Here is a 21,594-nt window from a genome sequence, read left to right as displayed (position 1 = left end):
TAAAAATTTCAGTATGAAAATAGTTTCTCCATACAGAAAAGGTTTTTTTTTTAAATTTCGATTATTTAATACAAATTGTTCCTGCAGTCATGAAGTAATTAAAATTATTTTAAATTTTTTGTTTCCTCAGAGTATCACCTATAAGTTATTGTTAATTGTGCATTAAAAAATATATTTCATCATATTTAATTGATAATCAGGAATGACAAAACCCCAGGTTCAACACTCCTTAGACTTCAATAAAACAACATGTAATAAGACTTTTTTTTATTATTATGTTACGGCAGCACTAGAATGCTACAAGCTACTTTGTTGTATATATTAATTTTATTTTATAAGAGTGGAAAAGTAACACCACTAAATCAACGTTGTACAGTCCTCACTAGGCAGGAAATCACAAGGTCATTGGCGCTTTAGGTATATTGTAGGATTATCCAGAATTATTCAGGATAAAAGGTGATGGATTAGGGATTGAATTAGTGGTTTTTATGTAGATGTCTATAAATTTCTTGCAGTTTTGAAGATAAATTGGATTTGAAGGTCTGTATGGAAAGTAATATGAAGTAGGGAGCTTGAAGTTTAAAGGATTTTGGACCAATCCAAAGTAACAGTACTGCACAGTAACTGGATTCTTCGGGGTTAAGTCTAAGCTGTTGTGCATATGATTTTCGTGCAGTGGAAACCTAGCTTTAGAGGATTATTAGGAAGTACTCAGGGCAAAAGTTGTTGGACTAGGAATTTTAGATGAGGGTTCAGGGTTTGGCAATGTCTGTATCGACTTCTTGCAGTTTTGCAAACAAATTGGATTTGAAGGTTGGTGTTATAGGCTGGATATGAAGTAGTAACTGTATTCTTTGAGCGGCCAAGTCTTAGAGAATGGGTAGAAGGATTTTGGAGTGGAGTGACTGGTTATATTGGAGGTTGAACGCTTAGTTGGAACCCACAGTTTGATTCTGTATGTCCTGATTGACATGTAAAAATAAGTACACACTGGGATTCTTTGAATCGACTCTTGGAATCTCCAGGGAATCTCAGCTGCGTCTAGCCTGAGTCTGAGCTGCCCAACTCATTGTTGCGATGAATCTGGGTGTTGCGGTCTAGCATTTTCGGACTCTTTTGAATCCCATGCGATGTGGGATTCTTTGACTCAATTTTGTGCAACATTTACCAGTGCGGAGGTAAATTGGAACAAGTGCTCTTGCTTCATTTGTTTAGTTGACGTTCTAGTGAGTCGTCTTGAAGATTTTGATAGTGTCTTGTATAAAGTGGCAGCTAATCTGTTAGCTGGAGAGAAAAATTCCTGAAAGTTAGTATCTTTCTTGGAAATTAGCCTGCCAACTTTCATTAAAATGGTTTCGAAATTGGTCGGGTACATCCTCAAAAAATGTCTGAACCCTGCGCCATCATTTAATCTTGTCCAAAAGATTTTTCCCGTGCTGATTCCCGCCATGAAATATTTGTCGAACCCACCATCTTTTTGGGCATTTTTAATGCACTTCCGATTGGATGCACTACGTGCAATGCAAAAAAGAGCAAGGGAAATTCCCGAGAGAGCTAGTTCCTCCGTCATTTCGCAGGCACCGATGAATGTGAACTGAATCTTGGTCGTGACACAGTTCTTTGTCACGGAGCAGAGTCGGGGCTGCATCGGAACAATGAATCTATGCCCCCTGACTCTGCTCCACAACATGAATCGATTCAAAAGGAGGTCCGAAGTCGTCGAATATAATGCACAATATGCTGCAAGTGCCTTTAATCAGTTCTCTAGGAATCGATTCAAAGAATCCCAGTGTACTAGGCTTTAGAGTTTTGATCTGTTGTTAAGTTGTTAACCTAATCCTTTGATTAGGTTATATCGTTAGTTCAATTCCAATCTTATGATGAAGTGGACAACATTGGTTGCTAGGCGAACAGAGGTGTTGAATTGAGGGAGAGATGATACAGCAGTGGGCGATAGTCATTTACTGTGATTTGGATTCGTTGAATTTGATGGTATATTTCTTGAACTGGTTTGATGGTCCTGGGGGTCTCCAAAGACCACTACTGTAGCCTGATTGAATTTGGGGTTTGATAGAAATGTCTGCAGAATACACGGGGTAAAGAATGGGTCCAAGGATGTAGCCTTGCAGAACATCTGCTTTGTGAATAGAGAAGGATGTTCCGATTCGAATTTGAAATTGGACAAATAGATTATAGGATAAGGCAATAAGTGAATTGATGCCCTTGAGTACAGAGCAAACCTGAATTACTTGCCTTGAAAAGCTTGCCTCACATCTAGAAAAGCACCTGATTAGAATTCCTTCCATTTAATGGGCAGTGTTATGATGTCTACCATCCATGGCAATGTTGAACGCTCGCCTGAGCACAAATTTATTGGATGGAATAGTACTGTAATTATCAAGGATGAGATATAAGTTTTTCAGGAGTTTTTCAAGGATTTGGCCAAACTGAAAGACGTCTAGGCTCTGTTTAATATTATTCAGGTCTGGGATTTCCTAGGTCTGGGTCAGATGTAAAGATGTCAGATAAGTAGAAATGCACATAGAGATTCTTTATCTTCATCAGAAATGTCCCAAGTGCTGTCCGCACAAAAGAGTAAAAAAATTTTTTTTGTTTAAATATCATAAAAGTTGAGTAGGTCTACATTTTAATTTCATCATTCTATTAATAATCTGATATTTGTAATTAGTAATCTGATTGCTATTGCTAAAGACTTGAGTCGTAAAAATGAAAATTTAGCAAGTTAAAAACTTTTTTTAATTTACTTCTATCAGCTTTATCTATTTGAAAACCTATTAAAAAAAGAATCAAATTTTTGCCAGTTTGACTTGTTTTTTTGTCTTATACAACATATACAAGATAAACATAAATGTATGTTAATTATCAAATAATAAAAATGTGATTGTCATTCTTTTTTTCAATATTTCCAACATAATATGAAAGGGAAACATATTTTTGATTTTAGTATGCAATTTAAAAAAAAATTATTATTATTATTTTAATTCATGACTAGTTGACATGTTTATAATTCAGTCCTGAATCAGCACTTGCGAAATCATTTAAAGAGGATTGTTGACATATTTTCTTCCATTCTCAGGTCATTAATCCAAGGATTTTTTTACATTTTTGCTTACTATCCACTACTATAAAATGGATTAGCATATTTCATTTGAAAGCAGTGAACAAGACGGAAATGACTGATCGACTGATCTACCTCGCTTGTATTTTCACTTTGATCCAGTAGGTGTTTTAAAAATTTGTTTTTCTAGAGATTTTAATAAAAACATTTACAGGTTTACATTGGCTGCTGCTAACGCCAATGCATTGAATCCATATGAATTGGTCTCTCCTGATGGGCGCACACCATGCGTTTGTGGAGTCTTCCTCAGCGGCCAAGTCAAGCCAAAGCAGCAGCCCACTGGATATCCGCTGGTCTTGAACGAATTTGATGATCATTACGTTTGCAATTCGATGGGCGTGAAACAATGCCAGACAAAATGTGTTGAACAAGTAAATAAAAAAAAATTGCATTTTTAAAACAATTAATGCGTGTTCAATTCACTAGTTTTCGTTAATTGAAATAAAATTAATAAAAATAAAAATTAATTGAAAGATATTAGTCATCAAATCAGTCAAGCGGACCATGAAAACTAGTGAATTGAATAAGTTTAAATGAAGTATATCTTCACTAAAGCTCACCTTGGCCATTTTAATAGTCGCCGAGAAACAAATAGATTACACGACATTTGAAAAATGGCAAAAATGGCAAAAAGGAGGAAAAATTCAAAAGGTGGGGTTGAGATGGGAAGTTGGTGTCCGAGTGGATCGAAGTCACGATAGCTCAGGTGGTACAGTAGCGGCGTATCTAGCCGAAGGTCGTGGGTTCGAATCCCGCTCGTGACATTGACTTTTTTATCTCAACAAAAAACCTTAATTAATTAATGCTTGTGAAACTTAAAATGTTTGATTTTGTATTTCAGTTGCTGAAATATCTCTCTGGAAACCAATCCAATGCTTGTGGTCTCCTAGACCGAGATGCTTATAAAGAAAGGGTAAGACAATTCATTTTAATGAAATAATTATTTTTTACTTACAGATCCATTTCACATTTATCTCCTTAATTTGATTTTGTTTTTCAATAAGTGAAAAAAGTGAAGAAAATTAATTCTTGTCATACAGGAGTCTACCCACCCATTGGGTTTTGTGGTCGAGGGGTCAAACCACTTTTACAATTCATTTTTCAAACCATTATCAATTAAAAAGCCATGGGCTCTGCTGGGATTTGAACCCAGACCTGCTAGCATGGCAAATTCAAGTCGTACGCGTTAACCTTGGCCACTGTGGTGCTCTGGTTGATTTTCAATATGTTGACCATTGATTTTTAGAGTTGATGTTGGATGTTGGTCCATGAGTCGGACTGGCACTGAGTCACTTATTGGGTCTGCTTGAATAATCCTGGTCCTATTATTTCTGTACCATCAGTTGTAGAATCATGATGACAAAGACTGAAAAATATGTTGCAAGGTCATTCTGATCCTTATGCTTTTTCTTTCATAGCTGGTTTGGCTTGTCAGACGTATCTTAACATTTTACCATCTTCAGTGCTGTAACGTTTGGATTATAAGCAGGGAGAGTCACGAAGTGAAAGCATAAACTCAGCACTGTAGATGGAAAAAGGGTCTGACGGGCAAAACTGGCAGGAAAAATCACCCAACAATAGGTTTATCAGACTCCATTAACTAAAATACCAAATACTAAATACTGACTAAAATAATCAGAAAAGTTCAACATTGCTATTTTCAAATGAGGTGTTTTTTGGTTATTTAAATTGTATGTAAATTCTTCCAGATATAAGAGAGAAAAAGTGAAAATTCATTTGGCCATCATCATCATTATAGTAGAAATAGTAATTGTTTTTTTTTCCAGGCACATCTTCTTGTGAAAAATTGTGACAATGTTTGGCACAACACGCGGATGTCGAGTGGACGAGAACTTTGCTGCAAGGACGGCAAACCTTATAAATGCCCTATATAATATATGTACCTGCTGAAAATTACTCTTTTCTATAGATAAAATTTTTTTATATTTTTTTACAATAAAATTGTTGCAACAAGTTTAAAGAACAACTTTTATTTAAATCCTTTGTAATTTTTTTTTTCAAAACTGGCCTTCGTTTCTGCATTAGCCACCGGACTTTAAAGCTTGAATAAAACAATATGTGGAGGAATGCCTCCGTCCCGGTACCAATAGGGTCACCAACCTGGACGCAGCCAATCAGCCAGCCAGGTTTAAGAATAATTTTTAAGAATTTTTTTTCTTGATAAACGAGGGTCTTAGCAGAGATGTGAATAAAAACCACATCGAAATAATGTGTAAAAGTCTACATCTCCTAAACCACCAGAGCATACTTCGCTCTGGAATCCCTCTTCTCCACCCTGCAAGAAAGCAGTGACCGGACCGGCAGTAGACATCTACACAGACAAAAGGTCAACTAGAGAAGACTGGAATAAATAACCAAATAACAATAACAACATCAATAATTTTATGCCTTAGGATCAAATTTATTTAAGCTTTAAAATTTTAATAGCAAAGTACATATTTGTATTTATAATGTTGTTTGTTAAGTCTTATAAAGTTCTATGTGGCATAAAACATTAAAACTCTTCGTTATTAAGTCTGATCTAGTCTCCAAAAAATGAAACAAACTGTAGTCTATTTGTTTTGGTAATTATGGTTTCAAGATGGCTTGATTTTTGAGTTGGTAGAGTGCCAAAAATAGTTGAACTGGGTTTGACCCGGTTAAAAGTATCTGAAATGCAGTGTAAAATTGGCAAAAAAAGGTCTAGGTGGATAAAGATGGCAGATAAATTACACAAAAAATAAGAAATGAAAGACTCAATTATAATTTATTTAAAAAATTATATTACAAGAAATCACAAATAAAGTTATTTCACAGAATCTAATTTTCCATTGATTTCAAAACTATTTGCAAAATGTTATAATTATAATAATACAAATAGGCATCCAAATTGGAGTTTATTTTTCAATTTTGCTACTTTTCTGGTGATGTAGTGTTGATTGGGTCCATTGATAAAGATGCTTGTGTTAACTAGAGAATAAATAAAAATTAATTAAATTTATATAAAGCAGTTATATGAAGTGAAATGCTAAAAAAGTTAATTAATTAAAAAAAAATTGAATTAAATCATATTCACCAGTAAAGCGAAAAAATGTTACCCCATGCGCCACCAGGTTAAATTTCTTTTCCATCAAACTTTACAAAGAAAATGTTAGTCAAAAAATTTTTTTCTGTAATTTAAGCTCCCTTTGTTCAAGCAAATAATAAAGTTTACCTTTTTGGGCTGGTTCCAAGGCTGGGTCTCAGTCGATCCGAACAGGACGAAAATGGAGTTGCCGCAGAAGAAGATGATAGCAGATGTTACAAACACTGTCTGCCACTCTTTGTTATTCGTCTGGAAAATTTCAAATTAAAAGTTATCTGAAAATGATTGTTATTCGATAATTACTTCGTCTGTGACAATGTAACCGGCCACTGTAGGGCCAAGTATTGAGGCGATGTTGGCCAGGCCGTTTGTGATGCCCATAAGAACGCCGGCAAAATTTGGCGATAGGTCGAGGTGGTTGCACAGGTATCCTAGGTATGTACCTGTTAAAAATGGCTTCAAAAATTATAAACTGTCTTGGTTTTAGGTGAATTAGTTTTAAAAACAAACCTGCATTAAGAGCGACTGCAATGGTCAGCAGGATGATGGCCTCAGTGGAATTGGTCTGCTTGAAAAATAGAAGCATCAAAGCGCAAGCTCCACCGTAATGAGCTTGAAATTTACAAAAAATAATTTAGCCTTGAGCAAGATCTAAAAAAGTTAGGTAGTTCCATGAACCATATTGAAAATTGTTTGTTTTTGACTAGTTTATTGCACTCCAGATGAAAAGTTTCCATTATTTATTTTTTAAATAAACTGCTAAGTTAAAAAGAATTGTTAATGCATGATCCAAGAAAATAACAACTTGGAATATAACTTAAGAACTTAAAAACTTAAAATTAACCACAAATAAGCTACTTTCCCCCGTTTCAATCCAAGATTATCAGAAAACAGGCAGACCAGATGTATTTAACAAAAATATGTAAAATTTAAACTTCTGTCATGGATGAGTAAATATTTCCTTTGCTCAAACACTAAGTCCATACAAAAATTGATGTATTTTATTAAAAAGGACATTGGGTCTAAGAGACGCAGAATATTTGATAGAGTGCTCTACCAAAAGTTGTATTTAATCTAAACTGAAACATAAAATACTGAAGTGAATAATGTCTAATTCAGTAAACTGAAAAGTTAAATTTAAGACCCATAGCCGAATAAGAGAAGATCTTGTTCTTCACAATGTACATTCTTTCCTTAAACCTTCCATAGAATTATCTTAAAAACAATCACCGATGCTGTTCCACATTTTCCTTGAGAAGTTCAGGCTCAGCCATTTGCGCCTGTTCACCATGTCAGCCAGAGCTGAAAAAATGAGTGTGCAGAGCCACATGGCGATGTAGGGCAGGGATGAAAGCATGCCGTTCTTCAAAAACGGAAAAAAACAACAACATAAGAATGTTGTAAAACTTGTATGGTTTGTTTGTCACCTCTTGGATGTTGAAATTCAGCACTCCTTTTATGTAGCTTGGGATCATGGTAAGAAGAGTCCAGAAACCCCAATTTTGAGCCATGTGTACCACCAAGAGGGCCCATAGTGGTCGAGATGTGATAATATCGCCCCAAGGAGGAGACGTCCTTTCCTTGAAAAATAAAATTAGTAGAAATCATCTATCATCGTAATTTTCTTTTACCTTTGTTTTGGGTGAATCTGAACCGAATGTTTTCTCAATGTAGTCTCTTTCTTCTTCAGAAATCCAATTGTGTTGTCTAGGAGAGTCGGCAACAAACAGTAGGCAGAGGATGCCCCAGATCACTGCAGCAGCTCCTGTAATACGATATAAAAATTAAACTTAAAATTAACTGACCTTAAATGAACACGAACCAGAATAATAGTAGATTGAAGGCCAACCGCCAGACCCAACAGCTAAATATCCGCCGATTCCGAGCATCACAATTGTACCAAACTGAGATCCTGGGGAAAAACTTAATTTAAAAAAAATAATGAATACCATATTTATTTAATCTTTTTATAACAAAGGCTGCTAAATTAAGCAATTTTTTCTATTGAAAGCTTCCTCAAAAGTTTAAACAAAAGTTTAAATGTCTGCATCTACTAAAATCTTATTCAATCCAATACCTATAATTCATCATTTGTGATATATGACATTTTAATATGTCACTAGATGCAGGAGCATAGGGACATTTGCCTAACAGGATTTTTATGTTAATGAATTGTCAATAATTCTACACTAAACTAATCCTTATGAAACCCTAATCTGTAAAAAAGATTAACAATTCGTTTTGTCAACGGTACATCATTTCTAGACATTCAGCTAATTAGTTCATTTGAGGCAAGTCGTAATGCTTTGTGATAAAGAGTTACACAAAACGTAGAAACAGGACCAATTCATACATTTTCAAGAGAGCTGAAAAAAGATTCACAAAACTGTGATTGAATTTATTTGTAAATTTTAGTTTCTGACAATTTCCATAGCCTAGTGTTTTTTTAATCAAGCTTTTCTTCGTGATGATGTTTGGCATTTTGGCTTATTTTCATTGGCTCTTACCAGACAATTAAAGTAATTTTTCTTTTTTGCAAAAAACAGAAAATGGTCTCATCTATGAAGGTAAATGCAAAAATGTTGTCTCTGATATGTACCAAATATACCAAAAGTTTATTTGTAACCAATAAATTAATAAATCTGTAACCAGTGGCAAAGTGTTTACTGGAAATTAAAAAAAAAAAATTGGGCAAGATCCAGTTATCTCAGCTTCTTCAGAATAAGAACATGTTCTTCAAATCCATATTTTACAACAAGGAACAGAAATTGATACTTAACAAATAATTAATAATTTCAAAAATCCTATCTTACAATTAATTAAGGTTTTTAGTTGAGATAAAAAAGTCAATGGCACGAGCGGGATTCAAACCCACGATCTTCGGCTTGATACGCCGCTGTTCTACCACTTGAGCTATTATGACCTCGATCCACTCAAACACTAACTTCCCATCTCAACCCCACCTTTTGAATTTTTCCCTCCTTTTTGCCATTTCNAAGATAAAGATTTAAAGTTTATTGGTAAAGAACACATAAACAAAAGTAAAAGGATAACTAGTTAACATTAAAATACATTAGCGTAAAAAGAAACGTGTTCGTAGGACCGCGTGGTGGTAACAACTAAAACTGTCAGCTGGGGTCCAGATAGAGGGGAGAGACAGAGTTCCCGCCATGTAGGGCCTCCGTTGACGTAGTGGCGGTGAACATCCTACATACATGATTAGTTGTTAATTTTTGTTTTAATATGTGCTGTAGTTTGGCATTTTTAGACTGCTTTGTTTCCCTATCTACCCTGTTTCTCTGTCAGATACATTTCGGATTCTTTACAGTCGTACCTCTCCATGCTTATAACCCTAATGACACAGTTACATCCAGAAGCCAAAGTCTCTCATTAGGTTAGTTTTTATTGTAAAATTTCATATTTTGACACAAGTTGAATGTTATTTGTCAAGAATTGTTTAATTAAAAGAAAAAAAATGCGTAATGGCAATTGATAGATAAATTGTATGAAGAAGTAAGGTCATTTAGGGAAATTCAAATCCACATTTTCTTCACCAAGTGGTTGGTCCAAGCCGTCAGGCAGTGCTGCTCCCTGCTTATATCCCTGACAAACACTTTGTAGCCTGAGAAGTATTGCTTCTATGACAAAAATATATCTCCTTGAGTTAAATTAAACTATTTTTGTTGTAGGATATTTATTTTATAAATAACAGTTACATATTAACTGTTTTCTTAGAAAATACATTTGTAAACAAATTAACTAAAAAGATACAGAAATAAGCAAGGTCATTTAGGTCATTATTTTTCGTCAAGAGGGGGTTCTATGCCTTCAGGCCGTGCCTCTCCCTGCTTATACCTCTAACAAACACTGTTATATCCATAGAAATATCTCAATTAGGTGATTTATTTTTTTTAAACTGTAATAGTTCATATTTGAGCACTAGATAAATGTTATCTGACAAAAACATAAACCCATGAGTTAAATTAAATTTTATTGTTATAGGCAAAACATTTAGATAACGTTATTATATTAATTAAACTAAATATTAATTAAAAATTATTCACTCTTCCCTGAAAAACTACAATGATATATAAAATGTCAGAAGGGTAAGAGATAACTAAAGTTGTTAAGAGACATTGGGTCTTCGCGAAGAGGTCAAGAGGTCTTTAGGTTGTCGTCATCCTTTGTAATCAGTTAAACCCAAAGAAGCTAAAGTCAATAAAAAAAGGGGCCAGCTGAGGAGAAAAATTCGTTTCGGAAAGACCAGTAAAATATGTTTAACCTTCATTTGGCATGAATATGGCTTATATTACAAAAAATAGATCTTTCAAGTTAACGTAATCGACAATAATTAGCTCTTTTAGGGAAAAATACATTTATACTTATAATGACAGAAAGTCCATCAATACTGCCATGAAGTTCACTAATTTCGTGGTCCGCTTGACCAATTAATATATTATCCTTTCGAATCCCGCTCGTGCCATTGACGTTTTTATCTCAACTAAAAACCTTAAGAATTGTAATATATTAATTGGTCAAGCGGACCACGAAATTAGTGAATTTAATGATTTAAAATGAAGTATACTTCACTAAAGCTCTCCGTGGCCATTTCATTTGTCGCCGAGAATCCAATCCGATTACACGACATTTGAAAAATGGCAAATTCAAAAGGTGGGGTTGAGATGGGAAGTTAGTGTCCGAGTGGATTGAGGTCACGATATCTCAAGTGGTAGAGTAGCGGCGTATCTAGCCGAAGATCGTGGGTTCGAATCCCGCTCGTGCCATTGACTTTTTTATCTCAACTAAAAACCTTAATTGACTGCCATGAAGTTTACAAAACATAAGGATTAAGGACATGTTCATAAATATGACAAAAACACATACTAAGACCAACTACTAAAGATGAAGCAAAATTAACGAGAAATTGTAAGATTTTGCCTTGGAGAATATGCTATAGAAACTGAGGGTTCTTCATGTAACATGATTAATATAATTTATTTAAAAACTAATTAAATTTCTTGTTGAAAGTGTGCTTTATCCGTACTTTATCATAAATAATATAACTTAAGTTAAAAAATTGCTCTTACCTCCGAAAGCAAAAGCGAACAGCTTTCCCCTTTCAGTTGGCACAGCCCATTTTGACATGTGCGTGTTGACGCAAGGATACAAGAACCCCTAAAAAAAGTCCTATTTTAACGACAAAATACGGTTTGGACGAAAAGCTTCAGCTCGTAAACTGACTTGGCCTAGGCCCTGCAAAACCCTGCTTGCGTACGCAGCGTAGTATCCTCCTCGGAGGGTGACCAAGGGAAAGAGCAGGGTGGCAACGCCGCAGAAGAGCATCGCGACCGCGAGGAACTTGGACGGCCCGTACCTGTCCGCGATCACGCCCGCCGGGATCTGAGTACAGAAGTAACCGAAGAAAAATGACCCGAGGAGTTGGCCTTTCTCCTTCGTGTTCCAGTCGATCGTCTGGAAATGCAGGTTAAGAAAAAAAATCAAAAAAATAGTACCTCGATTTGCTTGTCATTCCTTACCGGATAGTCTGTGTTGGTTGTGTTGCTTGTCATTGCGACAATACCGACGGAAAAGTTCACTCGGAGAGCGTAAGCTATTGATATTCCGAGGAACATCAAGAATATCTGCTCGTGTCTCCAGCCGATCATCCCTGAAATTTAGAAACTCTTATATTAAAAATAAAGCTCCACCATTCGACATTGGACACAAAAGCAGAATTGCAATCTGACAGATAAAAGATTGAAATGAGCCAACATGATAAATCGGGTGCGCCAGAGTGAGACTACGAGATGCGCCTAGGAACCAGATCTATTGTTCTAAAGCTTAGATAAAAAAAAACAACTTGTGGCATGAAAGGTGGGACAGAAGCACAAAGGGAAAGCTAACCCACGGGTTCTAACCAGTCTTGCGGATCCCCCAAATTCTGAGGACACGGAAATTTCAAGGCTTACATGCACCAGTTCTATAGAGACCATAGAGAGAATATATTAGAGAGGGAGTGTGTGTGTGTGTGTGTGTGTGTGTGTGTGTGTGAGAGAGAGAGAGAGAGAGAGAGAGAGAGAGAGTGTGTTAAGGAAAGAACATTTAAGAAAGGAAAATGGCAAAGGTTGGATCTGATCCGTCACAGAGAGGCCCATAAAAAAATCAACTAATGATTATAGATTTTCTCATTTGCGTAACCAATATTAAAGATTGGCCAAGAACCGCTTGAGCGCATCAATTAAAGGAAAAAGAAATCTCCGGTCGATGATCGTGAACTCACTTAAAGACAATAAAAGAAAATCTTTTAACGTTGGTTTGTAATTAAAGAAAATATGAGAATGGCAATAAAATGTTCTTTCCTTCACCCACACGCCTTCTCACTCACTCTCTCTCTCTCTATCTGTATTGCTAGCTCTACCTCTCTTTACCTGTTTCTCCTATTCCCACACCCTCTTTGTTTTCATTTATGTGTGTTTCTATGTATGGTATGGTAAAAGAGTTTCTACGTCTTTCGGCTCTTCATTCTATCTCTCAATTTTTTTTATCGGTTTAAAGGGATTTGGAGGGATGCAAGCTGTTGGATGAGTGGATTAAGGTTGTCGGAGTGATTTATGGAACTTATGATAACTGGAGAGGATAGTGTCGTATTCGGTGGGTTTACTAAGGTCGTTGTGGATTGTCTCATTCCATATAGTAAAAGGTACCAGCGAGGATTTTCCTAAGGATTTTAGACTCGGCAGAAGTCCAGTGCCAGTTCATACATCCAGACCGGTTTTAGTACAAACTTCTTTTTCTTTACGAGGGTTCGCAACAGCAGAGGTTATATCAACCCTCGGGGTGCCGGTGTTTTTGAAAGAAAAAAAAAAAAATTGCAAGTATGTCGCGTTCGAATGCTGCGTCGCTGGATTCGAACACGGGATCTTTACCTTACCGCGATGAGCGCCGTGTCAACGCCTAAAGCGTTGCGTCCACCGACCAAAGTGTTAAACTATTGTAAATTAATCTATTTATAGTGTTTGATCTTTTGTCAAGTAGACTTGAGAAAGGGTACGTCTCATCAAGTACGGGAAGAAGTTACAGGATCGATGTGGGTCAAAAGAATTCACAGCAAAGGTATAGAAGTGTCAGGGTGCGTAGGAAAAGACCTACTTCCAAAAAAAACACTACTTTGTGGGCCACAGACTTCTAAACGATGAATAATACGTGAGGAGAATAAAAGTTTGTCTGAGTCTTTTCATCGTCACCGAAAAGGCCTTTGATAAAGTATGGCACCCAGGTCTCGTAAGTAAAGTAAAACATATATTTCTGATACCATGTACCGCATACTCCAGTCCTACCTCACAGGTCGCACCTATTCTGTACGACAGGGTGAAACTTACTCCCAAATCCTTGGAATGATATCTGGAGTACCCCAAGGTAGTGTGTTGGGGCCATTTCTTTATCTACTTTTTTCGAGTGACTTCCTAACCAACCCAGCTCTAAAAATAGTTCACTCTGCAGACGATGTCACTGTACTATCTAAACACCACACCAGCCAGGAAGCCCGTACAGGGCTGCAGGACTTCGCGGATGGTGCAGAAAATGGAGGATAAAAGTTAATCCAAACAAGTCGCAGACTGTACAATTCACCTATTGCCGCAATGTGACAAGTCATTCAGCAACAGGGAGAACCGTACCACTTGCATTATCTGTTCGCTATCTCGGCCTACAACTGGATCATAAATTAGTATGGGATGTGCACATTAAAAATGCTGTGACACGAACACGACACCGGATGTACTCCTTACAACATCTCCTGACCAGCCAAAATATATCCCTGCATATAAAACGCTTGATTTATCTAACAGTAATAAGACCGATTTGGCAGTACGGCTGTTCAATATGGTCCTCGGCATCAGATACACAAATAAAGAAAATCCAAATCCTTTGTCTGATAACTGCGGATGGTACGAACGCAACGTCGCCATTCACCGGGATTTGGATATACCAGATGTCCGGACGGTAATAAAGGACTCATACGATCGGCACAATGAAAAAATACTGTCACACTATAACCCATTAATGCAGGATATCGCCAACAATCAGCCACCCCCGAGACATCTAATACGGTTAAAACATAAAAGGCACTCTGATCTGGCTAACGAAACTTGAATAGACAAATGTGAAAAAAAATTATTGTTACTTATTTCTTATTTATTAATTTATATGCCATTATAGTATAAATCGGTGCTTCCTATTTTTAAATACTATGCGAGGTGAACATTGGTTAAAAGAAACAATTAAACAGAAAAAACTAAAATTTACTAGTTTTTCTCCTTGAAAATTCCAATTTCAAACCGGTTTTACTGTAAAATTGAAATTATTCACGTGGCATGGCAAAGGCCATACTTTCTTGCAAGAACGGATATTTTTATTTAGAACAAAAATCATAATAGTCAAACATTGGGAGAATCTTCTTCTTCGTGACAGTGGTAAATTACAACTTGTTACAGATCGGTTGTACACACTGTTATGCAATAACATTTGTTATTATCGCAAGGAAAAAACTAGTAATTATATGCACAGATAAAAGAACAATCTCATCCAATAACTTCTTTTTGCTTCATTTATTTTTAGCTACAACTGTATATGTATTATAAACAACCAGCAGATTGAATTTCAATTTATGTTTGTGGCATTACGTGCCTTTTAGAGAAAGCTGCCCATAACAGCCTGTCTGGATTAATTAAATTGTATTAATCGTTTAAGAGTGCTCTTATCATGTTCTTTTTAGCCCCTTACTTGGTAATTGTGGGGAATGGAGTATTTGTGTGTTCTTTTTCATCTCCTCACCTTCGACTCTACTTAAAACTTGCACCATATCTGGACACCAACAAGTCAAAAAAGTCATCTCCCGTGTTTCGATTGTTCATTTCGTACTTAACAAAATTCACTTCCTTAGAAATATTCATTCTCGGCCATTTCTTTACTACTGGACATTCTGTTTATCCAAACCAATCGGAGGAGTCGTATGCTGGAATATCGCAGGATTAACTAGCTTAACTTTTTAAAATTAAATGTTCTACACGTAAATGTTTATAATAAACTTGTTAATATTAAACCGAAAACTTCTCTGGGATATGATAGTGTATCTGGTCATTTTTTTAAATTGTGCAGTCAGTGTTACTCAGTCTCTAACATTGTTGCATAACTCGTCATCGAGAATAGGATTTATGCTAAATATTTAGAAGGTTATCTATGTAACCTCTATTTATAAGAGCGGTAATAAGTCAAATATTAAGAACTACCGTCTCATCTATATAATTTTCTCAATAGAAAAAGTATTAGAATCTATTATTTATGATACGACATATCCACTTTGTCTTTATATCCACTTATGTCACAATTGATCCAGCAACAGCATAGTTTTGTTGAAAACAAGTCAGCATCTACCAATCTTAATCTACCATAAACACAATATAAACTGCGCAAAAATGAATAAAGATATTTTTCATTTATTCTTACTCTATTAATTTCAATTAAATTAACCGATATGTTCTTGTTAATTGGGTAAAGCTTTTTTTTTTGTCTTCATTTATTTTTATCTACAATTGTACATCTATTATGAACAACCAGCAGATTGGATTTCAATTTATGTTTGTGGCATTACGTGCGTTTTAGAGAAAGCCGCCCATTAGCAGCCTGTCTGGATTAATAAAATTATATTAATCATTTAAGATTGCTCTTACCATATTCTTTTCAGTCCCTTACATGGTAATTGTGAGGAATGGAGTATTTGTGTGTTAGTGTGATTTTGTAATTTACTATGAAAACGTCTGTGATATGTTTTGATGGATGAGAAAACCGTTGGCGTATGAAGATCTCTGTTATTGGTTACGTAAAAAGGAGCATAAAAAATTAGTCTTAAAATTTTGGATTGAAAACTTTGTAATATTTGAATATTGGAATATTTGGGCAATCCATAAAGCTTGGCACCCGTTCATCCAAATAGGTTTGAGTAAGTATGAGTATGTCGAAAGTTTTGATTTACATGGTAATTTTGATTGTCGGTCGGGTAGGTAACAAAGCATTTTAAATAGTTTGTTAAAGTTTTTTAATCGTGTGTGTGAATCCAAATTAGTCTTCTGTCCAAGGTAAGTCCTAAATAGTTAACTTTGTTGGATTGAGGAACAGGTTCATTGTACAAGTATATGCGAGGACAAGTCTCAAGCCAGAGTAACTTCGAGGGGTTAAACTTTATTTTCCAAAAATTGCTCCATTTTTCAATTGTGGATATGTGGTTTTGTAACATAAGTGAAGCTTGTCTAGAAGAGGGAGGACTTGTTAATATGGCGGTGTCATCTGCATATGTGTCGGTAAGTGCATTCTCATTTATGGGTGTATCAGACGTGAAAATTGGGTACAACAGCGGAGCGAGTATTGACCCTTGTGGAACACCTGCAACCACTTCGTCCATCTGAGAAGTCTCTTTACCTTCGTTTACTGCGAAAAAGTTTTCCTTATGACATGATTGTATAATATAAAAATATTAATAATACAGGCGATAATAGGCCTAGGGTAACAATAGATATGCGAAGTTGATGAGTAGTGGAATGATGGGCTCGAAAGCCAAATTGTTGGTCTGGTAAGATGTTGTTTGAAGTAACAATTCTAATAACTTAATGCACATTGCTATAAATTTAACTAGAAATCTACGATGTATTTTTAATAATCAAAACCCTTAAAAGAAAGAAGAGAACTAAAATTTAACCAAACTATAATGATCAAAATTATTACAATTAATTAAGGTTTTTAGTTGAGATAAAAAAGTCAATGGCACAAGCGGGATTCGAACCCACGATCTTCGGCTAGATATTCCGCTGCGCTACCACTTGAGCTATCGTGACCTCGATCCACTCGGACACCAACTTCCCATCTCAACCCCACCTTTTGGATTTTACCTTCTTTTTGCCATTTTGCAAATGTGTAATCGGATTGGATCCTCGACGACAAATGAAATGGCCACGGAAAGCACGATAGATCAAGTGGTAGAGCAGCGGAGTATCTAGCCGAAGATCGTGGGTTCGAATCCCGCTGGTGCCATTGACTTTTTTATCTCAACTAAAAACCTTCATTAATTATATTAATTGGTCAAGCGGACCACGAAATTAGTGAATTTAAGATCAAAATTATATTTAAATTACAAAAAAGAAAGAGAAAAGCAGAGTTTCTTATCAGTCGCTTGTTTGAAAAAGTTTTCTTCGGAACACATTTTATGAAAAATAATTACCAAAATAATTGCTGTAATTACATGTCCAGTTTACCTTTTTTAATGAGGAAAATTGATTTCTGAAGGAAAAATTTCCGTTCGGCCTTATTACAAAATTCCGTTTCTTTTTCTCGGACACCTGTCTTAGCAGGTTATCAGAATTTCAAGTAGAGAGGTTAGTGATTGGGGATAAAACAGGAGGCTACAAGGCCTTCTGCACATCAACCTGAGTATGCTCCCCGTTTTTCATAACTCACTGGCCAGCTTCGGGTTGTTAATACCCCCATAGCCTTGTCAACTTTCCTTAGTGCTTGTGATTTTTCCTGTTCTAGTTACAAGAACCTGCACTTACATAGACCTTCACAGAAACATAAAATGTGGAAAAAAGAGAATTTATGCAATGCAAAATATTTTTTTTTATATTCAATTTATTCAAAATATTTCTACTCACTCAAAGTGTTTGTCTTCTGTGTAATTGTGCCATTCTTGCATGTCGTGTTGAGTGCCAGTGCGATATTGCTGTTTTATGTTTATATACGTTGGATTTTGAAGGGGTGGGGAAGGAAGTCGGGATAGAAAGACATTTTTCTATGAGGAGTCGGCTTCTTTGAGATGAAAGAAGCCAACAATGGGAAAAAACGTCGGTAATGGTTCGGCATGATTATTCTTTCAGGATTATATAGACGGGGATAATTAGCGAAAGGAAAGCCAAATTGTTGAAGAATTAGATTATGTAGAAATGTTTGATGTGTAGAATGTGATGATTATTTTATGTTATATTATATTTTGTCTGATATATCTCTCTCTCCGAATAATCATTGACTAACGGTCACTAACCATCACACATTGTTACTATTGCTATGTTATAAGTATTTTATCAATAAGAAGTTATTTTGTCAATGTAGTAGGATTTTTTGGAAAAAATCTTCACTAGAGGAAATGGCCTTTCGCCCTACCTGAAGCATTGCAAAAATCTCTTTGCAAGCTGAGGACAGCTTCAATCATGGGGATAGAGGAAGAGTTGAATGAACTGACTCAGCTGACTCTGCACTACGACTTCATAAAACCCGGCGCTTATCTTAAACAGAGCGTATTTCTCCCCGTTCTTCGGACGTACGACATCCATCTGACGAATCTCTCGGCCTTTGCTGTTCTTTAATCTTCTCTGTATGTTTTAAAGTAAATAAGATCTTTTTTAAAAAACGGCCTTTGGTGTTCCAAACTTATAACTGTTGACTTCCGTCAGGTCCTCCATGCAGGTCCAAACTTCGCCTTCACCTCGCCTGAGGCCTTTAGTGCTGCCTGTCTGTCGGAGAAGATGGCTATCTGTATTCCTAGCCTTTTTATTTCTCTGGCACATTGTTAAATTGCTATAATTTCAGACCGGAAAACGAACATATTTACCTAGGTTTAACGTCAGTTCGGTCTTTGGATTCATACCGAAGACTCCAGCCCCCGTGCGCTTGTCAGTTTTGGAACCGTCAGTGTACCAGTAGAAGTTCGCCTTAAGCGCTGTTCTTTTGATCCATTCTTCCCGTTCCTGTACCTTGTACTTTTTAGTACAATTGTATTTTGGTGAAGGGGCATCGATTGGTATGCCTAAAATGCCATCTGCTTGTATCTCCTCCCGCAGTTTCCATTGTTTATTTACATGGCCTATCCTTGCAGACGGTTGTCCATTTATGAGCCTGTGGGCTTCTCCTTGCATTAAAATATGAAGTGATGGGAGGTTTAACAACACCTCCAGGGCCGCAGTTGGCGTTGCGCTCATGGCTCCAGTACAGTAAAGAGTTTAACAAATTTATTTAATATGTCTTCATAAAAAAATGAACCGACTTGTATTTTTTTCTAAGAAAAAAGAATGGTTGAATAATTAGATGTTAATTAATATTTAAATTATGCCGAGCTTGTTCCAATTTCATTTCTATTAGTTCTCGCTGTGTTTCAGAGTTATACGATAACTTTTTTTGATTAATTAATATTTATGAAAGGTATTGGTTGAGATAAAAAAGTCAGTGTCACGAGCGGGATTCGAACCAACGACCTTGGGCTAAATACGCCACTACTCTACCACTTGAGCTATCGTGACCTCGATCCACTCGGACACTAACATCTCATCTCAACCCCACCTTTTGAATTTTCCCTCCTTTTTGCCATTTTTCAAATGTCGTGTAATCGGATTGGATTCTCGACGACAAATGAAATGGCCGCGGAGAGCTTTAGAGAAGTATGAAAAATGGCAAAAAGGAGGGAAAATGCAAAAAGTGGGGTTGAGATGAGAAGTTAGTGTCCGAGTGGATCGAGGTCACGATAGATCAAGTGGTAGAGCAGCGGAGTATCTAGCCGAAGATCGTGGGTTCGAATCCCGCTCGTGCCATTGACTTTTTTATCTCAACTAGAAAACCTTAATTAATTGTAATATAGTCATTAATGTACATTTATTGAAATGTATTTCATGTTAGGCGTCGCATTTGTATCTCAGGTATATTCATACAGATGGTATACAATACAGATTACCTCAAAAATAGAAGTCTGGTCACATTCACTTACCCAGGATTCTCAAGATTCCTCGGGGCAGGTCGAACCCACTCCATTCTCGCAAATAACTTACTTTACTCTCCAGACTTCACACATTCTTCCCAGAGAACTTCATATTGCTCGGAGGTGGTCAAACCCACTCCATTCTTATAACCACTTAACCCTCCAGACGACGCACATTCCCTTCATAGTACTCGAATTTCCGCGGGGCGGGTTCGAACCCACTCTATTCTCGCTAATAACTTACTTTACTCTCCTGACTTCACACACTCATCCCAGAGCACTCGATATTTCTCCGGGCGAGTTTATGCAACCCCTTCCTTTCACGCGAATAAATAACATCCATTCTAATAAATCAAACGTAAACACAACAAACTCCCCCCAGAGACCTCGATATTCTTCGGGTGGGGTTAGCGACCTAAACACCAACATATTGACTGTAGTCTATAATAAAACAATCTGAAATAAAAACGAGATGAATTGTCTATTCTTTTTCTTATTGATTCTTCATGAATATGCATGGAATTTATGCGTTGGGCGATCCACATTCAACAGAATTGTGTCGTGGATCATATCTAGAAGAATTTTTGAACCAAAGGTCATTTATTATTTAACCGACGAAAGAAAATAAATCTCTACAATTGGTAATCTGGAAAAGTCGAGATTTTAATCTTCGTAACACGTGTTGGCTGAAATGATTTGTCAAATATAAAATTTTAATCTAATTTTTAGTACAATAATATTTTTGTTTTAATGTTGTATTTGCTTAAATGATTAAGTTGAATGTTTTTGTTGGAATAATATTATTAACACAAAATATGGTAATTTTGTATATCTACGGTTTAATTTTATTAGATTCCTTACAGCTTGTAGCAATAATTCTCACTTTTTGTTAAATAAAATATAAAGAATTACATAAGTAATTTCCGTTTTCAAGATGTTTTTAAAGTAAAATGGTTATTTACTTTACAACGCTCACGGTCGACGGTTGGAACGTTATTTTAAAAATGTTCACCGTTTTTTCCATATCAGTCGGGATATAGATAAGGGAAACCGGCCGGCTGTCAACAATATGTAAAATTCAGACAAAACTCACCATTACGTTGTACTCTCTCCATATTTCCCCCCTGACGGCCAGCGACTGTTTGACAAAAACGAGTTGGGCCCCACCTCAGCGATATCCCCCTCTTAGCTTTCCTTTAAGAATAATCTAATTGCGTATTATTTAATCTGTCTAATAGTATAAAAATGGGAAAGGCGTTTTGTTCTCTCCATTTTGAAATTAGAAATTTAGCAAAAGTTGTACCACAGCTCTAACTGGTTTTCCCGTTTGAGGACAGCAGAATATTCAAATTTAGCGAGTCGGATGCCTTTCTTTGCTATTTTTTTATCAGACATTTCCACCTTTCACTATCGTCATTTCGTATTTGTCCAAGCAACAGGTTCATCATGGCACAGACATCAACAAGAAATCCCAAAGAAGTATCGATATTTCGAACACATCCTTGTCAAATTTAAATGCTTTTTGCTTATTAGATGATTACTACTTAGTAATATTGGCTTTTGAGATTATTTCATTTCTTC

At 36.1% G+C, this 21,594-nt stretch overlaps 2 protein-coding genes across 3 annotated transcripts; one reads left to right on the top strand and one right to left on the bottom strand.

The window, feature by feature from the left end:
- The first annotated feature begins 3,092 nt into the window (after nucleotides 1-3,092).
- Nucleotides 3,093-5,114, top strand: LOC106664943 (follicle cell protein 3C-1). The gene is made up of 4 exons (XM_014391049.2): nucleotides 3,093-3,240; nucleotides 3,294-3,510; nucleotides 3,981-4,052; nucleotides 4,927-5,114. Exons 1-4 carry the CDS (start codon nucleotides 3,194-3,196, stop codon nucleotides 5,032-5,034), a joined length of 444 nt encoding a protein of 147 aa, XP_014246535.1. The 5' UTR covers nucleotides 3,093-3,193; the 3' UTR covers nucleotides 5,035-5,114.
- A 766-nt stretch (nucleotides 5,115-5,880) lies between these two features.
- On the bottom strand, nucleotides 5,881-21,208 carry LOC106664931 (putative inorganic phosphate cotransporter). Of its 2 annotated transcripts, XM_014391021.2 has the most exons (13): nucleotides 21,107-21,208; nucleotides 11,762-11,892; nucleotides 11,466-11,696; nucleotides 11,312-11,399; nucleotides 8,047-8,136; nucleotides 7,856-7,989; nucleotides 7,652-7,804; nucleotides 7,455-7,587; nucleotides 6,735-6,836; nucleotides 6,528-6,667; nucleotides 6,354-6,473; nucleotides 6,216-6,274; nucleotides 5,881-6,109 (listed from the first exon to the last, which is right to left on the bottom strand). In XM_014391021.2, exons 1-12 carry the CDS (start codon nucleotides 21,126-21,128, stop codon nucleotides 6,254-6,256), a joined length of 1,365 nt encoding a protein of 454 aa, XP_014246507.1. In that variant the 5' UTR covers nucleotides 21,129-21,208; the 3' UTR covers nucleotides 5,881-6,109; nucleotides 6,216-6,253. The 2 variants fall into 2 exon arrangements, with proteins under 2 accessions (XP_014246507.1, XP_014246506.1); XM_014391020.2 differs by lacking the exon at nucleotides 6,216-6,274.
- Between the last annotated feature and the right edge of the window lie 386 nt (nucleotides 21,209-21,594).

This window comes from Cimex lectularius, unplaced genomic scaffold, assembly GCF_000648675.2.
Source record: "Cimex lectularius strain Harlan isolate CLEC.00 unplaced genomic scaffold, Clec_2.1 scaffold137, whole genome shotgun sequence".
Lineage (NCBI taxonomy): Eukaryota > Metazoa > Arthropoda > Insecta > Hemiptera > Cimicidae > Cimex > Cimex lectularius.
Note: the sequence above shows the minus strand (reverse complement) of the source record. Positions and strands in the feature narration are given on the sequence as shown.